The 26,515-nt window shown below is 38.7% G+C and overlaps 1 protein-coding gene across 6 annotated transcripts in view; it reads right to left on the minus strand.

Moving 5' to 3' along the window:
* The window catches only part of LOC139783891 (uncharacterized), a 114,413-nt gene extending 88,283 nt beyond the window's left edge, over positions 1–26,130 (minus strand). For 2 of the 6 annotated variants that reach the window (XM_071723054.1, XM_071723053.1), the window contains exons 1-2: positions 25,386–26,130; positions 13,283–13,326 (exon numbers count right to left, since the gene is read on the minus strand). In XM_071723054.1, the coding sequence (XP_071579155.1) occupies positions 13,283–13,325 (43 nt within the window). In that variant the 5' untranslated portion in view covers position 13,326; positions 25,386–26,130. Of the gene's footprint in view, positions 1–419; positions 439–13,282; positions 13,327–25,385 lie in introns of those variants that run through there. The other 4 variants (XR_011721417.1, XM_071723047.1, XM_071723052.1 and 1 more) reach the window with 4 other exon arrangements.
* Between the last annotated feature and the right edge of the window lie 385 nt (positions 26,131–26,515).

Raw genomic sequence — 26,515 nt, forward strand, 5'->3', positions numbered from 1 at the left:
CTTCATAAAACTAATCGACTATTAATTGACACGTACAATACGTATAATCAGTAAATAAGAAATAGCAATTGATTGTACATATAAAACAAGTTCTCTAAAAGTCATACAAAAATGCTAAATAAAATTTCGTTATCTTAAGATAGAATATCGATGAGAATTCATCATCAATGAAGAATAATAAATTACCAATTTATAAAAAAATATACCTTTTATCATAAAATTTAGTTTAACATAAAGATAGAACCGTTATAAATTAACTTTTCGATAAATAATTCTTGAGATAGGTTTTAATTCGGCTCTTTTCTACAAGCATCTAGTTTATTTTTACACTGTCTCAACATTTTATTTAATCATGTACCGAGACAAACTTTAAAGTAATATTAATTGAATGCGACAGTAGGGCGACCTGTAATCCTTACTTAGAACCGAGCAGACGTCCACGTGGTTCCATAACGTTGCATCAGAATGTGCATTCACGTACGAAAACGCAATCTATAAATATACAGGCAACTTTCAACAAACGACAAATCCTGTGTCCTCTGTCCTCGTCTAACGCCAATACGGGCCGATCGCGGAATTGCACGCGCGCAAAATCGTACACAAAGAACACAGATGGATCCAGGGACCGACTGCAGTAACATGCGCCAACATCGATAATCGTTTCGCAATGCGCGGCCTTGACGATGCCCGTATAGCTGCCGATCGGGCCGTCTAAAAATAGAAGGAGCTTGTGCGCGCGCGCGCTCACGGGCAACAAACATTAACGTCGTCTCTCACACGAGTCGTTAACTCCGGAATGACCGGTGGTCGCTTGCGAATCCATCTATCTCGCCTGTAATAACACCCCCGCGTCTTCCCGCGACACCTCACCGCCTATTTTTAGATCGCCGCATATATAACGACGTCTTGCCACTCCTCTCTCTTTCTTTTCCTCTCTCTTCGTACACCTCTCGATCCGATGATCAAACGACAGCGGAATAGAATGTCGAAAATAATATCGGGCGTTTCGGCGGCGCGGCGGCTATATATAGACGATGCGTCAGTGCAGCAACAAGTGAGGCCTGCGGACGTAAGAGGGAACCGAGGGTGACGAAAGGGGGGGGGGGATTGGGGGAACGGGGCGCAGGGTGAAATCGAAAATATACGGAACGATGAATGAAACCTCCGCATTGACGTCGCCAAGACGTGCCAGGCGATGTCGAGATTATCCAACTCGTGCCGGGACTGTTTTTGAATGCATCTCTCCGGAGGCTGCCGCGGCGCGGCGGAGGCGGGGACACGTCAAGCGCGACGAGGAAGATATACGCGGCAGATATCTGAAAATATCATCAATCGCTCCGGGAATTTACTATACCGGTCGCGGTGGTGGGACCGACGTGCGATGCCGACGTCGACGCAACGTGCCGCGCGAGAAGCAAGCGAGACGCAAGAGGAAATTGGCGTAACTTCGACAAGAATAACTTCTCGCGCGACGTAGATACGCCGATATGTTGAGATGAAAGCTCGACATTATGGACACGCGGGAGTAAGTGTCCGGCCAATTCGTTATTTGCAGCCAATCCGCGTCGCGCGTTCATGCGAGTAAAACTAATATAAAACTTGTCTTTCATACAGCGAAAAGCCAAAGAAACGACACGTCATACGTATCGAATTTAAACCGACTGTATGAAACTAATTACAGGAAAGAAACATGTCACACGTTCGGATGAGAGGAAACATGTCATTCACCGGATTCTGACATTTAAAAGCGAATAAGGAAGTCGTCGATGTGAATAATTTATTATCCTTACTAGTTCGGCGCACATCAGGCGCCATGCATATTAATCACGGCTTAATATATCACTTTGGAAAAAAAAATCCTCACGAAGAAACCGATTGTCCTTGATATCGATTGTCGCCGTTAATACAAATTGTGTTTTCGAAATAGATCGATCGAGAAACATTTACGATGGTTATTCCTACGGAAAACAATTTGGCATTTGTGCGCGCGAGTCCAACATGTGTGACTTACTACGCGCCGTGTTTATTTCGAGAGGTGAGAGATCTTTTTTTAAGATGATAAAATACGCAGACAGCGATGTACGAGCTAGAGAGATGTCAAAATACCGCCACTCGAAAGACGTAATAGCGAAGACTGCGAGAACGTTCGGAAATATTAAAGTGTCCGTTAAACCGGATCCAGACTAAGCAAGAGAGAGCGGACAAACGCGAATGAACAATTTGTTTCAATACGTTTCAGTACTCATGTACTCGTTTTTTCCCGTAGGACTATCGCTTGAAAATCCACATACGTAGATTACTTGTAAATCTGCGGATATGAGGTAATTTTTTCCGCAGCATCCATCTCACGTGTAAATACATCAAAGATGCACGCGAAATGTAGACGGACGTAGACCTGTTTTTGAATGAAACCTCCGCATTGACGTCAGACGGACATGGACACGGACACGTTTACTGAACGTCGCCTGTCGTTATCTAAGAAAACGACGTCGACGACGATTGTGTTTTACAGAATCGCGCGGTATTTCGCGCGCGCTGCCAGATACCCGCAACAAACCCTGTACCCGAAGAGACTTACGTCGAGCTCTCAGAATAGTGTATCCCAGCCGGAAATAACTTCGCACTTTCGGTAATATGGCCATATGGTTGCGGCCACGATGAAAATACGCTCATGAAATGTGCGAAGCCTCCCCACCCCCCCGTATCTCCGCCACCAGCGCATTCAGCGTTAAGAACGGCCGCCCCCGATCCTGTTAAGTCTCCAATTAAAATAGTCATCCGTCCAAATAGAATTCTCGTAAACTATGCGGGGATCAAAGTCATGTTTGCCTTGGCTCTCAGGTACTCATATGGATTATTATCGCACTTGATCAAATGTTAAATATTGGAGAGTTTGAGAAATTCCATTCCTTTCGTAAGATTATTGAAACTGAAATCGCCCTCGAATCGCTAAGATTGGACTTTAAATTACAATCACGTAGCATATTTCAATTTGTTTAATGAAAAAACAAGCGATTATTGTTTTTCGTTATTTAATGTCTTTATCATAATTTTTCACAGCTTGTCTATCCATATTTGTAGATAAATTGATTTTATGTCATTTGAAAGTACAATATCATTGAATTCCAATAAATATTTTGTCATAAAACAGCAGAATTCTTTTATGTAGATTATCACAGAGTTATTGAGCTATAACATATCAGTTATATTTTAAAATATATATTGTAATTTCCAATGTGTCACATCAAAAATAATTCTGAGATAATTAACGTTTATTTTCTAACTTCGTAAAATTGTCAAAATTTTGATATTCAATACTTAAAAGCAACTTAATATTAACGTTGTATTAATGAAATAAGTAACACATCTGACGAAAACGGTCGATTTCTAAAACATATATATATAAGATATAAGATATATATAATAATTCATTCTCCACAGCAGATTTATATGCAAATAGGAATGGGGCGATGCATAAATTTAGAATAAATGCAATCGGGAGTCGAGTCATTGTATTTTCACATTCTCTCTCGGATAAGACAAAACACTTGATTAACAGAGAGTTTCTATCATCTCTAATTTGTCTTGCTCTTGGAAATTTACTCGTCAGTTAAATTTGGCTTGAGCGTATACTTAACGAGTCTTAAGTGAGTCTTCCGGGGCGTCGTCATTACGATCGAAGAAAATCTTGGCACTTTCAATCGTATCTTCGTCGACACTTAGGAGCTTATATGAGCGCTGCAATTTTGAGAAACCACACCGATTATCCGGCTGTCTCTCATTTCCGCGCGCCAACGCAGCCGCTCATTAAAATAGAAGATCACGCTATCCTCTCCCACTCTGTCCCTCCTTCCATTCCCTGTTATTTATTTATTTTTCTTTTCCTATCCCGACGTTTTCGTATTGACGAGCCAGTATTTTACGATCACGATGCGAGTTAGCCTATATAGTTAGTTTAATAAGCTAAAAAAGTGAGTTGGTCAAGGTAGAGCAGAAACCATTAAAATCTTGTTTCCAACTGTTTATTCGAATCGCAGCCTTCCATCTCAAATGTGTACTTTGAACGATGCGAAAGAATAACCACTTTCTTGCGCGTGCATAACGAAAAAAAGCGTGAGAAACTGTTTTGTTTTAAAATTAAAATCTGTTGTATGATCAAGATTGTTAGCGAAACAGAAAAATAAATATTCCCTGACTTTTCTCGGTTTTCTCAGTCACCTTTTAGAAAAATTCTCTGAAAGGAGTACTAAATAAAAACAAAAAAAAACAATGATAATAACCTTTTCTTCGCCAGTAAATAATTAAAAATAAAATCAAAAATTAAGCGACCCGACTGGCCAATTCTCATTTATTATAACTCACAACGTTTCAACCATAATCTGGTCCTTCTCAAGTGAGATATTATAATTTAATACGCAACATTAAACATCATGCGTCGCCAGACGTTGTATCCATGGCGACGCATGATGTTTAATGTTGCGTATTAAATTATAATATTTCACTTGAGAAGGATCAGATTATGGTTGAAACGTTGTGAGTTATAATATATGAGAATTGGCCAGTCGGGTCGCTTAATTTTTGATTTTATTTTTAAAAACAAAAAAGTTAAAATTTTTTAGATACTAATTAAAAATAAGTATTTTGTCTTTTGTGTACATTATTTGAGATTTAATTGTCTCACTAAAACACTACGTTCTAATTACCTTCTTAATTAAAGAAATTTTTTATTTCGACACTACATAATTTCGAAACGTTCAGTAATATCTGTATGCAAAACAAAGACAAAAATATTCCTTTCGCGGTAAATCCGTTCACATTCAAAAAAATGCTGAATAATACATATTTTATACAATTTTTTATTTTGCTGTGAATGACTTACAAAAAATCATTAACACATATCACGAATTTTCAAAAATTAAGATATTATAATTTTCTCTTTTAACTATCTGTTAATTTCTGCAAATCGCTTGCTGCAAAATTTAAAAAAAAAATCATTAAAAATATTTATAGTGCTTCCTTAAGTAATTAAAAAATTCTATTTAATAGTTTTCAAAGAAATAATTTAAAATTTTTAAATCGGTATTACAGTGTAATTTAATCTTATCTTGGATTAATAAATTCTGTGATTCCCTGACATTTTCCGGTTTTTCCGGTTTTCCCTGATCGATAACCCTGATGATTTATGGCATCAAATAGTTTATAAAGAATAAAACCTTTCAGCTTACAACTCAGAAACTTACAATTTAGATTTTCATAGGAATTAAATTTTTACTTTGTATTTATACTTTCCGCAGAAATGCCTCGTGTTCGATGAAATATCTCAGTATTTCATAATCTGTAAAATATTTAATATTTCTTATATATATATTGATTAATTAGCTCTGTTGAGTTTCTGCTGAAATCATAATCCACAAATAACCCCTGATACTTTACGATCCTGTTTAGCTTATAGATGATATATTTGTATTGAAAAAAAAGATATAACTTCGGTTTAAAAACGTTACGTTCCAATGGGATGCGAAAATAAACTATCGCGGTAGTCTACCCGAGTGGAAATTGGTTTAGCCAATCTGATTTTACAGCTAATGGCTGGATCACGCAGGCTAGATGTGTTACCTAGCCATTGACTAGCTTAGCACTAGCTATAATTTATGAATAATTCTTCGCTGTCTAGTACTTTCCTAGTCCCTGCACGGTAAATATTAGAATAGATGGCGCTGGAAACTTTCAAAAAATTAGCCAGCCGTTGTCTAGTCACTAGTAATTAAAAATTTGTTAGCATTTGAACAGTGAGGTTATGTCATTGAATAACTTCGCTGTCTAGTACTTTTCTAGCCCCTGCACGGTAAATATTAGAATAGATGGCGCTGGAAACTTTCAAAAAATGAGCAGCCATTGTCTAGCCACTACTAATTAAGGCCGGTATTCATAGTCGGTTCTTATATTTAAGACTGTCTTAAGTATAATCTTAAGACGTCATGAACCAATCACAGAGCCGTATTAGCATCTTAAGATATTACTTAAGACAGTCTTGAAATAAGATCCGACTATGAATACCAGCCTAAAAATTTGTTAGCATTCGAAAAGTGAGGTTATGTCATTCTTAATAGCGTCTTCACAACTGTCATTCTATATTATATTGGAAAGTGATTTTGAGAAAAATTAAGACCTATATGATTCATATTAGTCAATTAATAGGATAGCTAACTTTTGTGTACTCATAGCAACCTGAGTGGAAATTGATCTAGCCAATCTGATTTTACAGCTAAAGAATTAGCTAGCCGTTGTCTAGCCACTACCAATTAAAAATTTGTTAGCATTTGAACAGTGAGGTTATGTCATTCTTAAATAGTTTTTTCATAACTATCATGCTGGCGCTAGGCAACCGCCCAGTGTTGAACATTTAAGGTATTAAATATTGTTTAGCAATTTGAAAAAATTTCAGATTTGTATTTTTTATATACGTTATAACATATAAGAAGAATTTAAACTCAATTATTACTAATACTCGATAGCGTAGTGGATAGAGTAAACGACTGACACCCATCAGCAGCGGGGCGCCCAACAACAGTACCAAGTTCGAATCCCTTCGGTAAATGGAAATTTTAACTTACAAAATTTAATATAATGTTGTAGCAAAACTTTATCTAACAAAAATGTAACAATAAAAAAAGTTAAAAATTAATTTTTCTATGTGATTTTTATTTTTTGTGATTAATTATTTTAATCTAGCCCAGGCTAGCTGATTACTAGACAGTTTTTCTAAGTTCGCTATGAGACAACATATTTGTCAAGTATCTAGAACTTCTAAGCGTTACATTACTGGACAGGGGCTAGATTAAAACTAGTATTGCTAGTTGGTGACTGGATGCCGGCGAGGTTAAATTTCCACTCGGGTAATTCGATTACACTGCAAATCCAAGTATGTTATTTTTACACGCATAAACGTGTAAAAATAATATATTTGACTAAAGCTCTTTTTACATGTTTCTTCCTGTGTTAAATTATGTCATTTAACATGTTTAATCGTATTAAATTAAAAGTTAATACGTTTCAATCGTGTTAAATGACGTGATTTAAAATGACAAAAAAATGTATAAGAATTGAGCTTCAGCTAAAATATAACACGCTTGTATTCGCAGTGGTCAGCAAAATTTTCGAAATCGAACTTACATCATCGCCGAGATTAGTATATTGGCTAAACTATTTTCAAATACCAGATGCCATCGACATATCGTTCGTTTCCAGAATGAAGGTCTGCCATCGGACACACGCGGCGAGTGACGATTCCGCGTCCAATAAAATCGTTATCACCGTGTAACGTTAAAGCCGTGTACACGCCGCGCGAGGAGGATATATAAAAGCACGACAGGAGAGATAATCGAGCGGGGTTTATTTCGACGACTTGGCACAACACTTCCGATTAATAATAGTCGTAAACGTCTCCCGCATATCTCGCGACCGGACAAACAATATATTTCGGTCGGCGACAGCTCGATCCGTGGGAGGTCTTGCCGGTGTGTCGTAATAATCGTTGTCGTCACAAGGCAGACCTTTTACGCCAGACGTACCCCGCTCCCATCTCCCGCCAAAGGGTAAAATGAAATTAGGATACGTGCACAATCGTGTCGATATCGATATCGATAAATTTATGGAAAAGCGTAAACACAGACGTCACCCTATATAATCTCTTCCTCGCAATATATGTATATACAATAAAAAAAAAGATGATACATCAATATCTTGCTTGGAGATACCGCAGGTATTTTAATTTAAAACCAAGTCTTTCTCTCACCGCGATCATTCACGGATTAAATGTCCGCGCTACCTTAACCGGTCCACGGATTCAGGTGCCAGGACGTTTTCTCTTCATTCATGTGGAGATAAGCCAGAAGAGCTCAGGCAGGTGTCCTCTAATTTCGAGAAAAGAGATGTACGAACACCAAGAGGAATGGAGGGACGGGGTAGGGCGGTGAGCTGGCTTCGAGGAACACCAGCTTCTTACCCAACCAACCGGCTTGCCAGTATTTCATTCATATTATTATCCTGGCCTGGTGGGACCTGCTTCGAGTTATTTTGGTTTATTCGTTGCGTCGGACGCTTAAAAAACGTGTACAATATCTCGTTGACGAGCGCGAACTATCATCGGCGGACGATCGATTCGTCAAAATGTACAGAATCAATTCCGTAGGCTTTGCCCCAGTTATGCTAAAAAAATATCTCCGAAGAAATAATGTAAGAAAAAAAAATGTATTGTAATCATTCTGAAATTCTTTTAAATCAGATTATCAAGATAGTAACAACGAAAATAATGAGAGAAATAAAATTTCTCCTGATTTCCAGAACATTAATTAACGTATCTACCAAAATTATGCGTTGCACAGAAATCTGTCGAGTGCAAGGCATTTCGTCGAATCTCGTTTGCTCGTAGTTAAGATTACGGGAGTTCGAAACATGATTTTTCTTGGCGATTTGATGAGGCGGATTAGGCGCTTGATATTGAGAAAATCGTCATGGAATTGACCATGAGGCGCGAAAAGAGAGTATAAACCGTGCAGCCGCACATACGCATGTCTGCCAAAATCAACGGGGCTCCACCAAAGTCAAGTTCGACCGTCCTACGCGGCTGCGAACGAGAGTCGAAGGTCGCGGAGGAGACGCGATTCGGAGCTCATTGACGCCAACGATTAATTGAAAGCGCGCATCAAGATCGTCGCACCACACTGAGAGGCGAATATGCAACTATAGAGTTGAACGATCCTCTCTTCCCGATTCTTTCCCTTTTGAGACTCTTTGCTTTACGCTTGAACGTGTTAAATAAATTAACCAGAAGAGATAATAAGATTTACATATAAAAGCATCCGTGAAAGTAATTGTGCCAGGCGATATCCTACGTCGCTTCGAAAGTTAATTAAATGAATATAAATCGAGTCCCGTCTCACCCTATACCATCCAGCTATTAAAAAGCGATTCCACACTTTCATGACACGTGTTCTTTCTCAAGCTAGACATCAGTTACATTTTTGTTAAATTGAAATAGTCTCTTTGTGCGTCACGCGAAAGTTTCATGGACAGCAGCGAAGCCAGACTTTGAAAAATATTCGCGAAAATATTCCACACGTGTAAATCCGTCATGAGGTCGTATTTTTCTGACAGTTTTATCGACTATATCTCCAAAATGTTCCCGCACGCGTTATTGCATCCTTTGTCAATAAAATCGGAAGATAAATTGGAAAATTTTTAAGTGCATGAGTAAAGTATTAATAAATATTGATACGCATTATTTAATTAGTAACTCGATATTTGAATACTAATTTTTTTAGAATGACGATGCAAAGACAAGTTTCCTCTGTTTAAAAGAAAAATTGCACAAAACGATCTCTGAATATATATCATAAGTACTGTTTACAATAAAAATTTATAAATAATTTAAATAAATTTAAATAAATATTATCGACAATTTAATAGAATATCTCCGTGCGTTGCGTCGCAGTTCTACTTTTTATTTTTGCCCGCAGTGTACAATGCTGCAATGTGAATGCAATTCTCCTATAAAATGTGCGAAGTAAATAGAATCATTAACGATCTAGTATCTAGTTGATGCGATCGAGCACCCAGTATCGGTAGTAGTTACGAAACGCGTAACGCAATATGGCGTTGGCTAAAAATAGAAGCGCACTCGATATGTGCAAACTCACCTCGTCTCCGCTGGGCTTCATTAGCCTGACCGGCTGCGTTATTTAATGCATCCGTGTACATTATAGGCGAGCGTCGACGTTGCTGATCCTCGCGAATGACATCGCGTCACGTTCGTATATCCGCGCGGACAGCGACATTTTGCGTTACTTTTGTGAAATTTCACGCAAAAACCACCGAATGAGAATTCTTAGCAGACATATATTCTGTTGCAAAAGTATTAAAGATTATAGTTCTAATTTTTTGGAACTACAACGACGAGGCTTTACGTGCGCATTTCCAAAGATTTGAAATTTTGTATTTCATATTTATATTTCGATACTTTAAATTTGAACAAGATTAAGACTGGATCTTTTACAAGATTATCACGTAGATCACGGAATTTATTTTCACTCGTAAGTAATTCACAAAATTGTTTGGTGGCTTGGTAAATTTTGTCAAAACAAATTCGAAAAAAGTGCGCGAGAAGCCTGTCCATAAAATATCGTCGGATATTTTTGGGTAATTCTTGGGCTGGATATGACTTTCACCATCTTTTTATCAAAATAAACGTGCGTGACTCGACAGACGACACGGTTTCGATTGAAACGACTCGCGCCGGCGTAAACGCCATAATGGAAAATCGTCACGGTGGGATGCGATTTATAAGTGCGAGAGACGCGTAAAGACGAATATATTTCAGTAGCTAGGGTTGCCTCGTCTTGTTCAGCGCGTGCATCTACGGGCCGCGGTAACGTCGGATACATCGCTGCGGTCCCATCGTATTGCATAGGTCATCGCGGCGCGGCAAAAGTGCACGCTCTATTAATATAAATGCCGAGCGTGTACGTACATACATACGCGCGGCACGGCGCGGCCGCGTGCGCGCAAAATTCAGCGCGCAACAAACGCGCTATTTCGGGGGCCGTATATACCGGACAATTATATTTCGGAGCGTGCGGGCGTGCAGAGGCGGACTATGTTATTTTAGAACCCTTGGCGCAAATTAATTTTGTGGGCTTCCTGCTTAAGACGTCACGAGAAAGCTTGTATCAAGGAAGACTCGAAGGTCGCTGTAAATATCACTTAAATTATCATTTAAATGATAATTGTAGCTAAGATAACATGTATATAAATAAAGTAATAAATATGTTACAAAATATATTTAAAGATATTTTAAATAAATATATATATTATTTAAATTCAAAAATAATCTTTCGCCAGTGATGAAATAATATAAACTCTTTATTAGTCGGCCTGACTGGCAATAATTTAATAATTATAACGACGTTTCGACCTCTATTTTGGGTCCTTATCGAGTTAATGATGGATCAATGTGCGTCAAACATTGTAAAATTACAAGTCATCGTTAGACTTTAACGGGGCGGTTGAAATATTATTTAAAATAAAAAGACGATTATCGTGTAAATAATTATGTAATTGTTTTACGTGGTAATATTAATACAAATAAAATATCGAAATTTTTCTCCTTTTGAAGCCTAGAGACCCCGCGGTAAGGGTCTCTCTAGTAGTCTACAGTAATCTGACACTACAGGCGTGTTATCCGGATGTCACGAATACAAAAGCATATTGCGTTATGTTTCACGGTATCCTCTCGTCGTCGACTCGGTGGTTGAATCGCGCGTTTCGAACCGACCGTCGGGAATTCGTGCTATGTAAGCGGCATTCCGGAATTCTTGGCATCACGACGAAGACGCGTATCTCCGCGGTTCGCGCGATATTCTATCGATTATAATTTGTTTGCTTACGGATTATGATATTTTACCGTTCGTACCAGGAGATATGAAAAGACGATGAAAGAGAAAGAATCTTTTCTAAATTAAAGTATCAAAATATGTGTGAACTTAAAAACTTTGAATATGTATATATCAAAAATTTTGTACTCTAATTCCAGACAATTATAACTGTTAACGAATCTAATTCGATGGTTCAAGCTAGTTGTTCGTACCAAATTTAATAAAACAAGACAAAACGTCATTACTTATACTGAAAGTGATGCAATGTCATTTGTAAAAAGGATTATTTATTTCATATTTCAAAAATTTTCTATAAGCACGCAAACTTGTAAAGTTACTAATAAACAATAAGCAATATAAAATAATAAACAATATAAAAAAATGTAACGTAAAAATCTAGTTACCTAAGATCATTATAATATATAAATAAAGATATAACAAGACAAAAGCAAATTTATTAAACAATCTATGTATTAGAGAGATATCTGTAACATCCTTTTATACCAATATTATAATTTAAACGTTTTATTTATCTAATATTTGATTTAATTAAAATTAAACACTTGAGTTTAACTTTTATTTAGCTTTCGTTATTCATTTATTCGCGTTTGAGACAGTTTTGTCGCTTATGGTATTATATAGGTAGGTGCAGTTATCAAAAAGCGATTTTGATAACTGCACACACTTTTATAACACGTGTCCTTTTAGACTAGGCATCAGTTATATTTTTATTAAATTGATAATCTCTTTGTGTGTCACACAAAAGTTTCATGAACAGTAACGAAGCCAGACTTTGAAAAATATTCGCGAAAATATCGTGCACACATAAATCCGCTACGAGGCAGTTTTCTGACAATCCTGTCGGTTATATTTCCAAAATGTTCCCACACGCGTTACACTTTTTTTCTGTCAATAAAATCAAACGAGTGCGCAATGAAAATTGATTATTCAACGTATATTGACGGAATAAATGCGAAAATTATGATCGATGGCGCGGACTTCGAGCGTGTTCCGCAACAGCAATACATTTTCTATGTAAATTTATTACATTTCGCATTTAATTTACCTGATCATATTTTATTTGGCGTATACATGTAAAAATCATTAAAATTATTCACGATTTATAAAAATCAAAATCGATGTGATTGTGCTCGGATGCACGTTATGCTAATTATCCTATTGATAAATGTAGCAATTTTTGCATATTCACAGTACTAAAATTTGAATTCACTGAAAGTATAGATAAGTATCCAGTTCGATAGCTCAATGTCGTCAAGCAATGTTGTTAGCCTTGTGTCCATGATGCTAGAAATCGCTCCAAAACCTCGAGTGGCGAAAGAATTGACGAATCACATTTAAACAATTTTAAACAATTTAAATCAATTGACCAATGCCATTGGTTAATTCTTTTTCTCCGTCCGAAATGTCGAGGCGATTTCTAACATCGTGGGCACAAGACTTTAAAGACACAATTTGAGGAAGCGCGATATTCGAAATTCTACGTGGTACAATATAGAGATAAATAGTAGAGATTATACTTTCGCGATGATCGATACGATTCGCGATGATCAGCTGGTATGAATTTAAATGCGTTGGACATCATCAAATCTTCGAGTCTAACATTGTTTAATCGTCTTCTTAATCAAACCACATTAATTATGCCACAAAAAATAATGCACAGAGGCAAAGAGAGAGGAAAAAAGCTGCTTTATCGTTCTTAATGTGCATTAATTGTAATTTGGCTGATTAACTAAATATTATTGCAAGTAATAAATACACTTTCCGCGCGCAAACTCTCGTATACAAATGTATATATCCGTATTTATAAATATGCACACACATACACATACCTTTTGCTGCAACTGCGCTCGTCGACGGATGCTCGCTGGTCATCCTGAAAGATATGAAAATGCGAGATTAAAAGATATGGCGATACATTATGCGAAAGTTCAATCATTATAGACAGCGCATGTCATATATCCAATAAAAAAATAAAAACATGATTATAATATTGTAAAACAGAAGTTGCTGTATAGTTAACGTTAGTCCAACGCGGCAAGGTATAAAACAAAATTTATTACGATAATCCCGATGATTATGCGTGATGTATAAAAGATGATTGATTTATCTATGCGGTGGTCTTGATGTCACGTTTTAACACCGATTCAATTAGAGAACCGTGAGACACGTATTAGACCTTTTCCGTGACACACCGGAATTTCTGCTTGGCACAAGCTACGAAGAGGAAGTCCGTGGTTGTCATCTAGGTATATTTATAGGGCACACCAAAGCGTGTTGCAAAAACGAAAATCGCGATTCGTTTACAAATTCGGAATTATGTGAGCCTGAGGAAACTGGAGTACACTTAATATTTCGAAAAGCCTCTATACGATGCGACTTGAAAACATTTAAATATTCACAATTTCGATATTGTTTATTTACATAATTAGTTTTGAATAAGCCACTTTCATTTTTGTATTATTTGTCATGTCAATGTTGATATTGTATCTTGTATCTAATTCGGAAAAAGACACGCGAAAGATAATTTTTAACATATCTAAAATATTAATTTCAAACATATTTCTACTCTCCTATAAAGGCTATAAATAATATTCGAAGAACTTTCTTATTGAAAAGATATTTTTAAGTGCTAATATTAACAAATTTCTGCAATGTCGTTGGTTTTTGCGCAAAAAGCACGTCAAAGGTACTATCTTTACACCGTCAGTTCTTTTTTTACGTACTTAAAGTAAACGCGTTACTTTTAGCGCCACGTGTACTAGAGTCGGAAACGCGCGTTCAGATAACAAAAGGCGGCGAAAAATATTTTATTCTAAAACCTTCCTTTCCGTCGCAGCTACGATATCATACGGACACCAAGCACTTCAATGCTGACCTAGTTGCCGCCACGTATGATGTCCTAAAATAGAACGAAGCGGAACAAATCGGGATAGCGCGACAGGGCGAGGAGGAATCTGTCGCTGGATCTCCCGATGATCGTCGGGACTTTCCTAACTTATTTACGCCGCGACGCGATAAATCGGGCGCGACCGAAAACGATACAGTCAAATACAAGGGGTAAGCCGCTCGACAATTTTAGAAATTAGCTGTTTGTCTGAGAGAGTTAACTTCACTGCTAATCCTAGATTCAATTTCAGTTCGATGGATATTGTGAATCAATGATTCGTCCGCAATATATCTTTCCATTTTATGTAGAAGTCGAAGTTGGGGCAACCTGCGCGTGAAAATAAAAGTCAATTGAAACACACGAGCACTACTATAATAATAATAATGATAATAATGATAATGATAATAATAATAATGATAATAACGATAATGATAATAATAATGATAATAATAATAACGATAATGATAATGATAATAATAATAATAATAATAATGATAATAATGATAATAATGATAATAATAATAATAATAAGTACGAGTAACGATGTAATCAGCGATTAGATTGTTTCATCCAAGGGCGAATCGTGGTAGTCAATCTAATATGTGTGCCTGCTAAATCCACACCTCGGTTTCATATTTGTTTCTGTCAAGATGTCGGCAAGTTTTACTATCATAAATTGCATCAGAAAGATTAGATAGTCTCCTACGAATAATTTGTACGAGCGAAACGATCTCTTTGTATGTACAGGAGTACGCTCGACACAGCCGCGTAAATATCTCGCGGTAGTGATAAACCAATTTAATTAGGGTTCGAATTCGCGAGGCGAACTAATAATCAGCGGTCACGCAGCTAATAACTGCCTGTCCGTAATAATTTGGTAGTTTTCCTTCATCGCGGGAATTGCTCGTTGGTCAGATTGCGCGGCGCCTGTCGATAGTACCATCGCTGTGATTCGATAAAAAAGGGATCTTGCATATCCCGCGTTATTGATCACTGTTTCACGACAAACTGTAGTTTTTCCACTTCCGAGGTATAAAAATAAACTACTCGATCGATCGCAATACGCGAGCGTATAAACGAGGGGAATGGTTTCCCCTGTACACAGCTTACACCAAAAATTGAGATGTTGCGATTTCACACGTCGGCTGCGTGGAATTTTAAAATTTTTAATAAATCTCGCTTTGCAATTTAAGGAAAATAATAAGCTATCACAAATAAATCTTCTAGCAAAAATTGTTATATGGATTCTATAAATGTAGTAATTTTTATTTATAAAATCATTACCAGTTATTTAGAATGCAAATATACATTACGTATTACATGAATTACTAAATAACTATATAGTTGGTAATTTTAAGTTTAGTTTTTGTAATATTCTATATAAATTTGCAGTTAAATTATTAGATAATGGATTAGCATGTTATGATAATTAGTATATTAATAATAAGGTAATCAGTACATTAATTCTGATGAAATAAAGCAGCCCCTCTGTCAGTTTCTATTAAAATCTCAATTAAGTAGACGAAAATTCTCCCGGGTCACTCATCGCAATATTTCGCACGTGTCTCTCTGATATTGAAAAAAGAGTAATTCGGTATACGCCACATCCGTCATCCGACAATAACAATTTATAAACGGGACATAATATACATTTCGTGCAACCGTTAAAGTCATAAAAATTCATATCCCCACTGCCCGCCGATCGGAATGGACCGCTGTTTGCGAAACAGAAGGACCAATCTGATTGAATTTTATGGATGAAAAGCGAAATAACAGCGTGCAATCCATTTTTTTTTCAATATACCAAACTGTGCTCGGTGTGTTCGAAACTAATAATAGTTGTAAAATAAATATTTTATCTCTGATACACATTTTGCTGTCGTGCAGTTATGCAGGTTATCGTCTTTACCGCAATAAATATAAACACGATAGAAATAAAGAGGGAAAAAGAAACGAGGCAGACGAGGAGAGGACAAAGAGAATAAATACAGCTAGTTAACTAGACATGTGGTTCTGCATAATCACATATGGCTGGTTACATAATTATCCGCGGTGTCCAATTAAAAGCTCGCGATGTGTCCACCTGGTTTATCGATGCCTAGATTTAATTATTACAACTATTCGGGCTTATTGATTTCGTTTTGCGTCCGTTCGCACTGGCGACAGCTGGGATACATATCCGCAGATGCGCCTCTCTCGTGGCGCGCAATGGCACAATTCTGATTTGAAATAATTACCGGCCAATATATTTCGCGTCAGCTGATATATCGGCTGCTGATGAAAATAGATTACACAATATACAGTGAGGACGAGGCGAAAAAAAGGGGGCAGGCCAAGTGTCACATATTCGGCATAAAAATTTATTATGCGCGCGTTGCGAGTACGTTAAATATTTAGAAAACCTAATTTCGACCCGCGTAAAATTTTCCATGTTGTGAATGCAGTGAAACGTATCCCGAGCCAATTATTGCGTATCGCGAGTAAACACGAAGATAATTTTCTCGAACGTATCGAGAATTACATTGGCTTCAATGAATATTTACATGATTTTATATGTACCGTGTATCGGCATCGTTTGCGCGATAACAGCTGATAAAACATCTCGATCTCATTGTCAGTTTTATCATCGATGCGACATGCGATAATCGCGCTCTTACAAAATGTAAACGGATGTAAAAGACGGAGAGCCAATACTCGAAGCGGATCAGTTCAGTTTTGTTCCCATTATAGAATAACATTAATTCGATTTCTGTTAATTAATTCAATCGCGCAGCTAAGTATATTCATTTATTCGCAGAGATTACTTATATAACGCTTCCTCTCGCGCGTGGTTTTTATTCAGCGTAATGTAACGATACATCATTGACACGTGGTAACACTGGGACGTCTTGGAAAGAAGGGAAGATCGGAAAGGGGAGGAATATAAACGGCAAAATGCCTTCTACACGCAGTTAATTCGACGCAACTCATTACTTAATAAAAGCGGGATATATTTATAACTCGAGCTTCCCTATAAATTCTGACCTATAAGGATATTAAAAATATAACGGCCGCGACACGCGAATAAAAAAAGATATAAAGGTTAAGTCCACGCGCCGCTCGTCGTTCCGTTCATGGCGCAACGTTTATTGCCGGACTGTCGCCGCCGGCGGCGCGCTCGTGATAGCCGCCGGCATTAATGCTCGCTTGCGGATTCTACGTGATAACGTGCAAAAACTGTGCAGCTCGCTTTTTATTGTTTAAACGCTTCTAAAGCCTTTACGCAGCGCGCGCGCTTCTAAAGCCACGACGAAACGCAGAACGCGCGGCGGAGTCGCGACGCGGATTAAAAAGAGGATTGAATAGAAATTAATTATCTCGCTGCGCAGATAACGAACGACGATTCAGCACGCGATTCCAAACGCGGATGTCGAATCTTGCTTCTAACTTTCTCGGATCTCATGCCGCTTCCCATCTACGTGAAGCGATAACTCTCTAGCCAAATGCAGCTAAATCTCGATAAAAATAAAAAAAAAACATTAAAAGGTTGGTTGAAAGTTTTACACACAAAGTCTGGACGTAAAAAGATTTCCGTACTTTACTTTAAATATTATTTCGTAGTTATATTGGAAATACGTGATAAATAATTCGTATTACTTACATTTGGTTAGACACGTTTTATACTTACAAAGAAACTTGAGATAATTTTATCGAAAAAGGTATTATAAATATTAAATTCGTATTGATATTTTTTTCATCGAAAAACTCTTATGAAAATGGTTTTTGACCCAGTCGCTTCTGTTTTATCCATTGAAAAAAATTAATTATGTTAATATATTCATCTAAAAATGTTATTTTTGTCATTGTGATTGTTCAATGATCTCCATAAAACCCCGAAGACAATAGCCCCGAAAATTCGTCTTTCAGATCGATCCTGCAAAATTTGCGTGATCCGCAAGAGTCCGACCGAAAATTCGATTTTGGTTGCGACCAGTTTTGGTTTGGCCAAAAATCGGAGTATCGGTTAGATCTCGGTTTCGGCCGAAAATGAAAGAGAGTTTCGGCAACATAGCCGAAACTGTTTATTTTCCACAGATTTTTCAAAGACCTATTTAAAAAATATTTTTATTTTATGTTTAGACATTTTGTTATTATTGAAATAATAAGAATGTGATACTACACACTCTCAGAAAGGATTTCTAATAACGACAAAAAATATTCTTGACATGTTTAATCTCATCACAACCTGAAGCAGTATAAAAATAAAACAATATTAAAATTAAATTAATAATTCCTATTCTCCTCTGTCGAACAAAATAAGATTGACTTAATATCTTGAGACAAGAGTAATATATATAAATTTAAGCTTATTCTTGCGTTTAGACTAAATCTTCATGCGATGTTAGCCGTGTTAGCGCCACAATATTTAGCGCGAAACCGATGTGTGCTACCGTCTTTCGTCAGCGTCAATAACGTGATACGCTATTGACCGAGAACGAAGCGTAAGTGTTTACATCAACGTCGTAGTCGTGGATATAAAGTAAGGCAGAGTAAAACGTAAGTCATCAAAGGCTATTGTACAACAACCTTTTTCGTCTTACGTTTTTCTTTGCCTTAATTAATATCTATGCTACGACAGACATCTCGTTCTCTCAGCCATACGCGAGTAACGTGTTCGTGCCTGTGGTAGATCTGATTTATTATGAATAAAAGTTTACCAAATAATATCTGTGTTTTCGCTCATAACATCTGTGTTTCAAAAACCTTTACTTTATTTTATCGCAAAAAGGATCTTGGAAGAATAACATAAAATTCCTGACAATCTATATACACTAAGAAAAAAATGTCCTGGATTTTAGTAAATATTTTAGTTTGCGTACAACGGTGACTCTGTTTAAGATTGTTAAACGTCCCGATCTATATCGAAGTCGAAATTCCATCTTAAGCATTTTAGCACCGCTATTTCAAACACCGAGCCTAAATACCTAGTTCGTATCGTCGCGACTTTCGGCGGAGCGACTTTTAAGGTGCCTTTTCACGTTGACGCTCGATCGGCTCGACGCTCATCTTCAGTGAGCAAAAATCTTCAAAAATAATATTTTTATTTATATATATATTCGTAAAATATTATTACTTGAAGATATTACTTGAAAATAATTAATATTTTACGTATTTCGAAGCCTATTTTTGATTGTACTGAGACGATCAACGACGATTCAGCGTCAACGCTGGATGTTGAATAAATTCAGCTTTATTTCTTGACGCTAGCGTCAAAGCGAAACCACGTGAACCTAGAAATAATATTTTTTACTTATTTATATTATATAAGTAAATATATATATATATATATATATATATATATAAAATATATTATATTTGAAGATTTTTGCTCGCTGAAAATGAGCGTCGAGCGTCAACGTGAAGTGGCACCTTTACGGATAAACAGTGGAGAGAGACAAAGCATTGCCGAGCGAATTAGAGATAAACACATTCTTTTGTCTTCGCGCGTTCGCTTTGTCTCACCTGTTGGCAAATCGTCGTCAACGGTTCTCTCGGGGACTTCTCTCGGTGACCCGTGTGTTCGAAAAGTCTCGAATTTGCGAGAAGCCCCCGAGAGCTTAAAAGGACACGCGCCCTTGGCAACCACGCCAGTCGCTCTCTGCTATTCGAGTTGCCGCTGTTAATCGTTCGAGTTGCTCGCTCTTTCGCTCGCGTGCGCTTTCTCGCGAATCGATCTCTGCCAGCCTCTTCGATTTGTTGTAAATAGTGTAAATAGAAAATAAATCTGTACTTTTTCCGCCAACTCTACTTCATTCTGTCTCACTGCTACTCGCGGTTCGTTCCTTCGCTCGCGTGCGCGGTTCGCTTTTTTCCCTTTTTATTAGTATATGTGTATTTTTTACTGAGAAAAAAATATACTAATAAAAAGGAAAATTTTCTTTATTTTAATAAATAAAGTCACAGTTGTATGCAAACTAATATTTACTAAAATCTAGAACATTTTTTTTTCAGTGTACAAATTTTTTTCCGCAAGAGTATAGAATAAGATTTCCTTCAAATCCGTCTATAGTTGAATCAAGAATATTATGAGATTGTTACAAATTGCTATCTAAATCTTTCTGAGAAAATTAGAGGGATAGCATCAAGATTATTTTATTCTAGATTTAAGAATTCCTTTATTTAAGATTAAAATATTCTTCTTTCAATACTAAATATGATTGGCCCTATTTCGATCCTATTTATGATAGATTGAAGAGTAATAGCACTAATAGCATTGTATCTAGAAGTCTTTTCTGTCGGTGGCAGATAGTATATAGCGTACTACAGATTGTAGTAGTATTGTGATATGTGTTATTTTTTATTTTAATTAAGGGTCGGCAGGAGACATTTATTAATAGAATCGTAAAATCCATATTACAAATATTGAGAAAACCTTTAACTATGATATTCGTAATCAGCAGCATCGCCTTCAAGCTGCTAAAGAGCGATTTTTTGGAAAAATGGTCAAATAAAATTTTCGAGTTTCTATATAAAAACCCGCCGACCCTTAAATTATATTTATAAAGAAAAAGTGTATTAGTATATACCTATGTGCGCGCGCGGTATACCACGTGCACCGTTACATATAACCATTCTAGGATTCCCATGAATGCCCATGTGCGAATGTCGGACTTCTGCCAGAGTTGTCCGCATGGCCCAGAAGTGGCACAATATTGGCTGCCAAGACTTGATGGGTGGTGCTGCCCAGTACGGATAAACCGCTAGATCAGTATTGTGCCAGTACCCCCATGCAACCATATTCTGTTCTGAGCCGAGTCTCGTCTCAGTACTGACCGTGTATAAGGCCAGAAATGATATTGATCTACGGCCGAGAGTCGGCTCAGTACTGGGCATGTATTGGGTCAACTTAGAAAATTTTCGCTCGGGCGGCGCCGGAGGTAACAACCGCGCTAAAGCAACACACCGTGAGGGGACTTTTCGCTAGAGCCCACGCCGGAGGTAACGACCGCGTTCATGCCGTCGTCGTCGCTCTCAGCGATCAAGTCCCGATGGTCTCGATATTTCGCCTCCAGCGCCCGTAAGCGACCGTGCGTAAGACCGTGCGTCGCCGATCGCTCGGCCGGCCGGTTGGGTACTATAAGAGGTGCGGTGCGCTCGGCGAGCCGAGCGACACGAGCGATACGTACGGACGTGCAAACGCGTTTCGCTTGGTCCGTACAAATGTGTAAAAACGTTTGTGGAATACGTACATGAAAAGGGCACGTACGACGAAGTCGATGCGGGGAGCATCGTTCCCGTTCGCTCGCGCTCGTAGTCGATCGCCACCGTCGTGTAACTTATACGAACACAGCATTGCCACGAGTATCGAAAGACCGAATTGGACTTGTAGACCGAGAGCTGGCTACGAAAATACCAACGTCATTTGTTTAAGGAAATTTTCAACCTCAAACGATTGTGGCAATGTTGCAAATCAAGAAAGCGCAAGTCTGGCTGCTGGCCGGTGGTGCGTTTAGCGGGGGCGTACGCCCTTAGCTGTAAAATATCGAGGATGAAAAACGTCATATGTGTACGGCTAAAAATTTTTTGCGTGTACTATATAATATTGTAAAGTACTTGCAAATGTTGCCAGACCTGTAGGTGGGGTCTAAAGTATTGCCAGATCAGGGTATAACTGCTTAAGGGGGTATACCACCTTTGAGCATAAAATTTAACCTCTTTTTCACGATTTTTTTTAACATATAAGGAATAGAGCAATCAAAAATCGGCTTTAAGGGGTCTTTTATTATACATTGAAGATGTAAAAAAAAATTTTTTTGTATATAAATTATTCGTATATAAAATATACACCCTGTCAAAAGAGGCCGTGTGCGTCCAGCTGGTGTACACGATTTCGGCTGACTGGTATGACCTAGAACAGAAATCCAAAAAAATTTTTAATCTGTGATAGATTGGTTATGGAGGTACGTAGGATTTTTGAAAAATACTGATTTTTGCGAAATTGACACTAATTTGAACAAAAGTGTCCAAATTTACACTGAAAAATCGTGTATAAAATAGGTTCCCAAAAAAAACTAACAATCCAATTTAAAAACGGCTACGTACCTACATAGCCAATCTATCACAGATTAAGAATTTTTTGGATTTCTGTTCTAGGTCATACCAGTCAGCCGAAATCGTGTACACCAGCTGGACGCACACGGCCTCTTTTGACAGGGTGTATATTTTATATACGAATAATTTTATATACAAAAAAATTTTTTTTACATCTTCAATGTATAATAAAAGACCCCTTAAAGCCGATTTTCGATTGCTCTATTCCTTATATGTTAAAAAAATCGTGAAAAAGAGGTTAAATTTCATGCTCAAAGGTGGTATACCCCCTTAAGCAGTTATACCCTGATCTGGCAATACTTTAGACCCTACCTACAGGTCTGGCAATATTTGCAAGTACTTTACAATATTATATAGTACACGCAAAAAAATTTTTAGCCGTACACATATGACGTTTTCATCCTCGATATTTTACAGCTAAGGGCGTACGCCCCCGCTAAACGCACCACCGGCCAGCAGCCAGACTTGCGCTTTCTTGATTTGCAACATTGCCACAATCGTTTGAGGTTGAAAATTTCCTTAAACAAATGACGTTGGTATTTTCGTAGCCAGCTCTCGGTCTATTGGAGAAATTCTCGCTCGAGCGGCGCCGGAGGTAACAACCGCGCGAAAACAACACGCCGCGAGGGGATTTAGAAAGCTTTTTGCTCGAGCGGCGCCGGAAGTAACGACCGCGGCACGAAAGCAACACGCCGCGAGTATGATATGGCAATCAGTGTTATCCCCGTACTAGTACTCTGTGTCGGGCCAAAGTTGGCGCCAAGAGTTGGCCCAATACTGGCAATCAGTGTTGTCCCCGTACTAGTACTCTGTGTCGGACCAAAGTTGGCGCCAAGACTGGGACCCGTGTTATCATTCCGACATTGCCACAGTAATGACCCCGATCTTAGCTTGTACTGGCCCAGAATCGTCAGCCAGTACTGGTAACTCTGGCACCAGTACCAAGCCAGCACTGAGCCTTTATGAAATTCGCACATGGGTGTTTCGATTTTCAGTTTCGGTTTCGGCCGAAATTGACACACAACCAAATATTTGTTTTCGGTTTCGGCTGAAATTAAAAAGACCGCTTCGGTCGGACTCTAACACGCATCGTGAATTTGCGAACTACCTGTATATCGTGTTGCCTCGTAAAGTACATACAACGTGAACACGTAGAAACGAGAATGTGTAATAGGTATATGTAAAACGCACAAAGTTACATGAATATGTATATTCTACATAAATATACATTTAGTAGTGTTGCATATCACAAACACTAGTAATTTATTAAGATGAACGTTCTCCCAGATTTTGTAAGCTATATTAAATTTATCGGTCTAGTATAAGATTCAAGACCGACTATCACTTCCTTTACTTAAATTATGTATACATTTCTTTTTTTCTGACCGTAAGACAGCAAGCAATCATCTCGTGCGTCTTTCCCTTCGTTTACCCAAAGACCACAACTGTGTAGAGCAGTTCAGTAACCGCTTTCGAATAAAACTCGATGTTTCTCCTTTGGGTGCCATAAACCCCCGCTAAAGTAATAACATTATTCAAATTGACTTTGCAAAACAAGATATAATCCGTCTATATTTTTTCGCCTTTCTTCTCCTCTTTTTATATTTATTTTTTTTTATTCCTTACGATTGTTCGTCTCAAATTTCGAATTTGTTTTGTCTACTGAATATCATAGATCTTGCCAGATTTACACGACATTATAAACAAAATTTTTCAAGGCAATAGATTAATAAGATAGTATATTGAAGATGATAAATTTTTTAATGTATAAAAATAAAGGTAAAAGAGTAGCGGTACAAGTTCAATATTTGTATTATTATTATTTTTTTTGGTAAAACTATGCCAAGTTTCTTTCAGATCTCATCAGAGACTAATGTCGAATAAAATTTCTACTAGCAACACCAGGTTAATTCATTCTTTCTATCCTTGTAAATATACATATAGAATTTATGTTGATTCCAATTTTGTAAACGGAAAATATCTCGCATTTCATATGTTTAAATCAATTTTGCTCTATTACATTAAAATTTAAACAATAATAATAAGTGAAAATTAAAATTTTTAATTTTATAAATAAGTTACACTTTTTATGACAGATATACGGTTACTACACTTTTCATCCCACCAATAGATATATAATACAAAAATTTACGCGCAATATACATTTAGGTAATCCTGCCCCAATAGATGATACAACAGTTAAAATTGTTAGTTAATAGGAAGATCACCTTATTTTCGTAAATGCTATTTTGATCCCCGAAACCTGGACCTTTCAAAATCATAATCACTGACCCCATGAACCCCATAGCGCAACGCTTTTGTTTACCACGTACAACATCGTCCGCGAAAGGTCAGGTCAGGTGCTTCACAGACACACGACTTGCGAGAGATAATCTCGAGGAGCGAGCGGAAGAATAACACGTCACGGTAAATAAGTATCGATGGAACGAGACTCTCTCATAACAACGCAATTTCACGGCGCGACCGTGCCCGACCGACCCTTGCACAATCGTCCCTCCGGAGTACTCCGGACGAATATTATTTCAACACACGATCACGCGCAATTCGGGGAACGTAGCTCCTTACAACCGAGGGATTTAAATCTCGTACCGACTTGACGTACGTAGTGCCGCGTTCGAAAATACATGTTTAAAATGTTCCACGGATCATCCAACCCACATCCCCCTCTTTCGCGGAACGCCGCCGCGTGTAAAATTACGGCCGTCGAGATTTTAAACGTCGCGACGCACCGGACAATCCTTAACTCCGCGACGCGACGCTGAGACGCGCGTTCGGACGCTCGCGAATTCGAGCGAGCCGCAACTCGGAAGATTCGCCAACTTGCAAAAGCTCTCGTGTGTCGAGCACTCATTGATACCGTACACATGGTATACAGACAGATGCGCGTGACGCGCACATACATACGTAAATAACGAGAGACGGATCGTACTTACCCGCCACACCTATATCGCGCGGTGCCGTCGTCCTTCGCGGGGATGGTGCTCGGTCCTGAGGGGCCGGTGGGCCACCGGCCGCGGCGGCCGAGGGGCGCGAGAATGAGGGGCCGTGGAAAGGGACTCGGCGACGCCACCGGATACGCGGGTTCACTCGCGCGGTGCGTTTCGGATCGCGATGCGTGCGTGCGTGCGTGCGTGCGTACGTGCGTGCGCGATGGACACCGCGAGGAGAGAACACAAAAACAATGCGATCGCGCCGCTACCTCGACGCGCCTTGCCGAACTACACGACCGGCCGCGCCGCGCGACACGAAAGCGAGCGCGCACAGTAGCATATACGTGTGGTAAAGGCACGCATGCGTGCCGCCGTCCATCCGCCGAAAACGCGCCGAACGGCGGCAAGTGCTAGCAGCGACGGCGATCGCCCCTCTACCCCGCGAGTCGCCGAGAGGACGAAGAGGCGCGCAGGAGGGAAGCGGACGCGCCGTCGGATCTCCGCGTCTCCCGCAAAACAAGATATCGCGCACGAATCCCGTCCCGTGCCGAGTGTGCTCCCGATCAGCCGCGACCTACGCGCGCGGCGCGTGGCCGGTCGGCACGTTTCGCCGGCGCTCGGCCAAGCCCGCCGGCGCTCGTGAGCGCTCGCGAGCCTTCGGCGCCCGTCGCACGGGATACCATCATACCATTGAGATCGCTCGGCGCATGGAACGCATGGAAGCCACGTCGCTCGCCTCGCGAAAGAGACCTTGTCGCGCCCCTCCTCGGGAGATATCGCGGCCGGAATGAAAAAAATTAATGCAAATGTGTATGAATAATAAACGCCCCGCAGGCCGACGTAGTTGAACGCAGTTAACGCGATTTTCAGGGAAGCGTATAACATTTTACACGCAATCGCGAGACGCCGGAGTAAATGTACGTGAAAATACAGTATAGTATACCGTCAGTTAAATATTCATGTTTTGTGTCGGATGATCAAAAATGGAACGTCGTCGTTTCTTAATTCTCTTTTAACTCGTCAGCTTACTCGATAATCGCGAGGTTTGAAATCTGCGAGCGATGAATCTCGATGATATCGTGTCTTCAAAGTTTTCGCTGCTTTCCGCGTCGACACGCGAGCAATTCGAGGCA

The sequence above is a fragment of the Temnothorax nylanderi genome, unplaced genomic scaffold (genome assembly GCF_030848795.1).
Source record: "Temnothorax nylanderi isolate EJ_2023f unplaced genomic scaffold, tnyl_v1.0 TNYL_tig0555_pilon, whole genome shotgun sequence".
Taxonomy (NCBI): domain Eukaryota; kingdom Metazoa; phylum Arthropoda; class Insecta; order Hymenoptera; family Formicidae; genus Temnothorax; species Temnothorax nylanderi.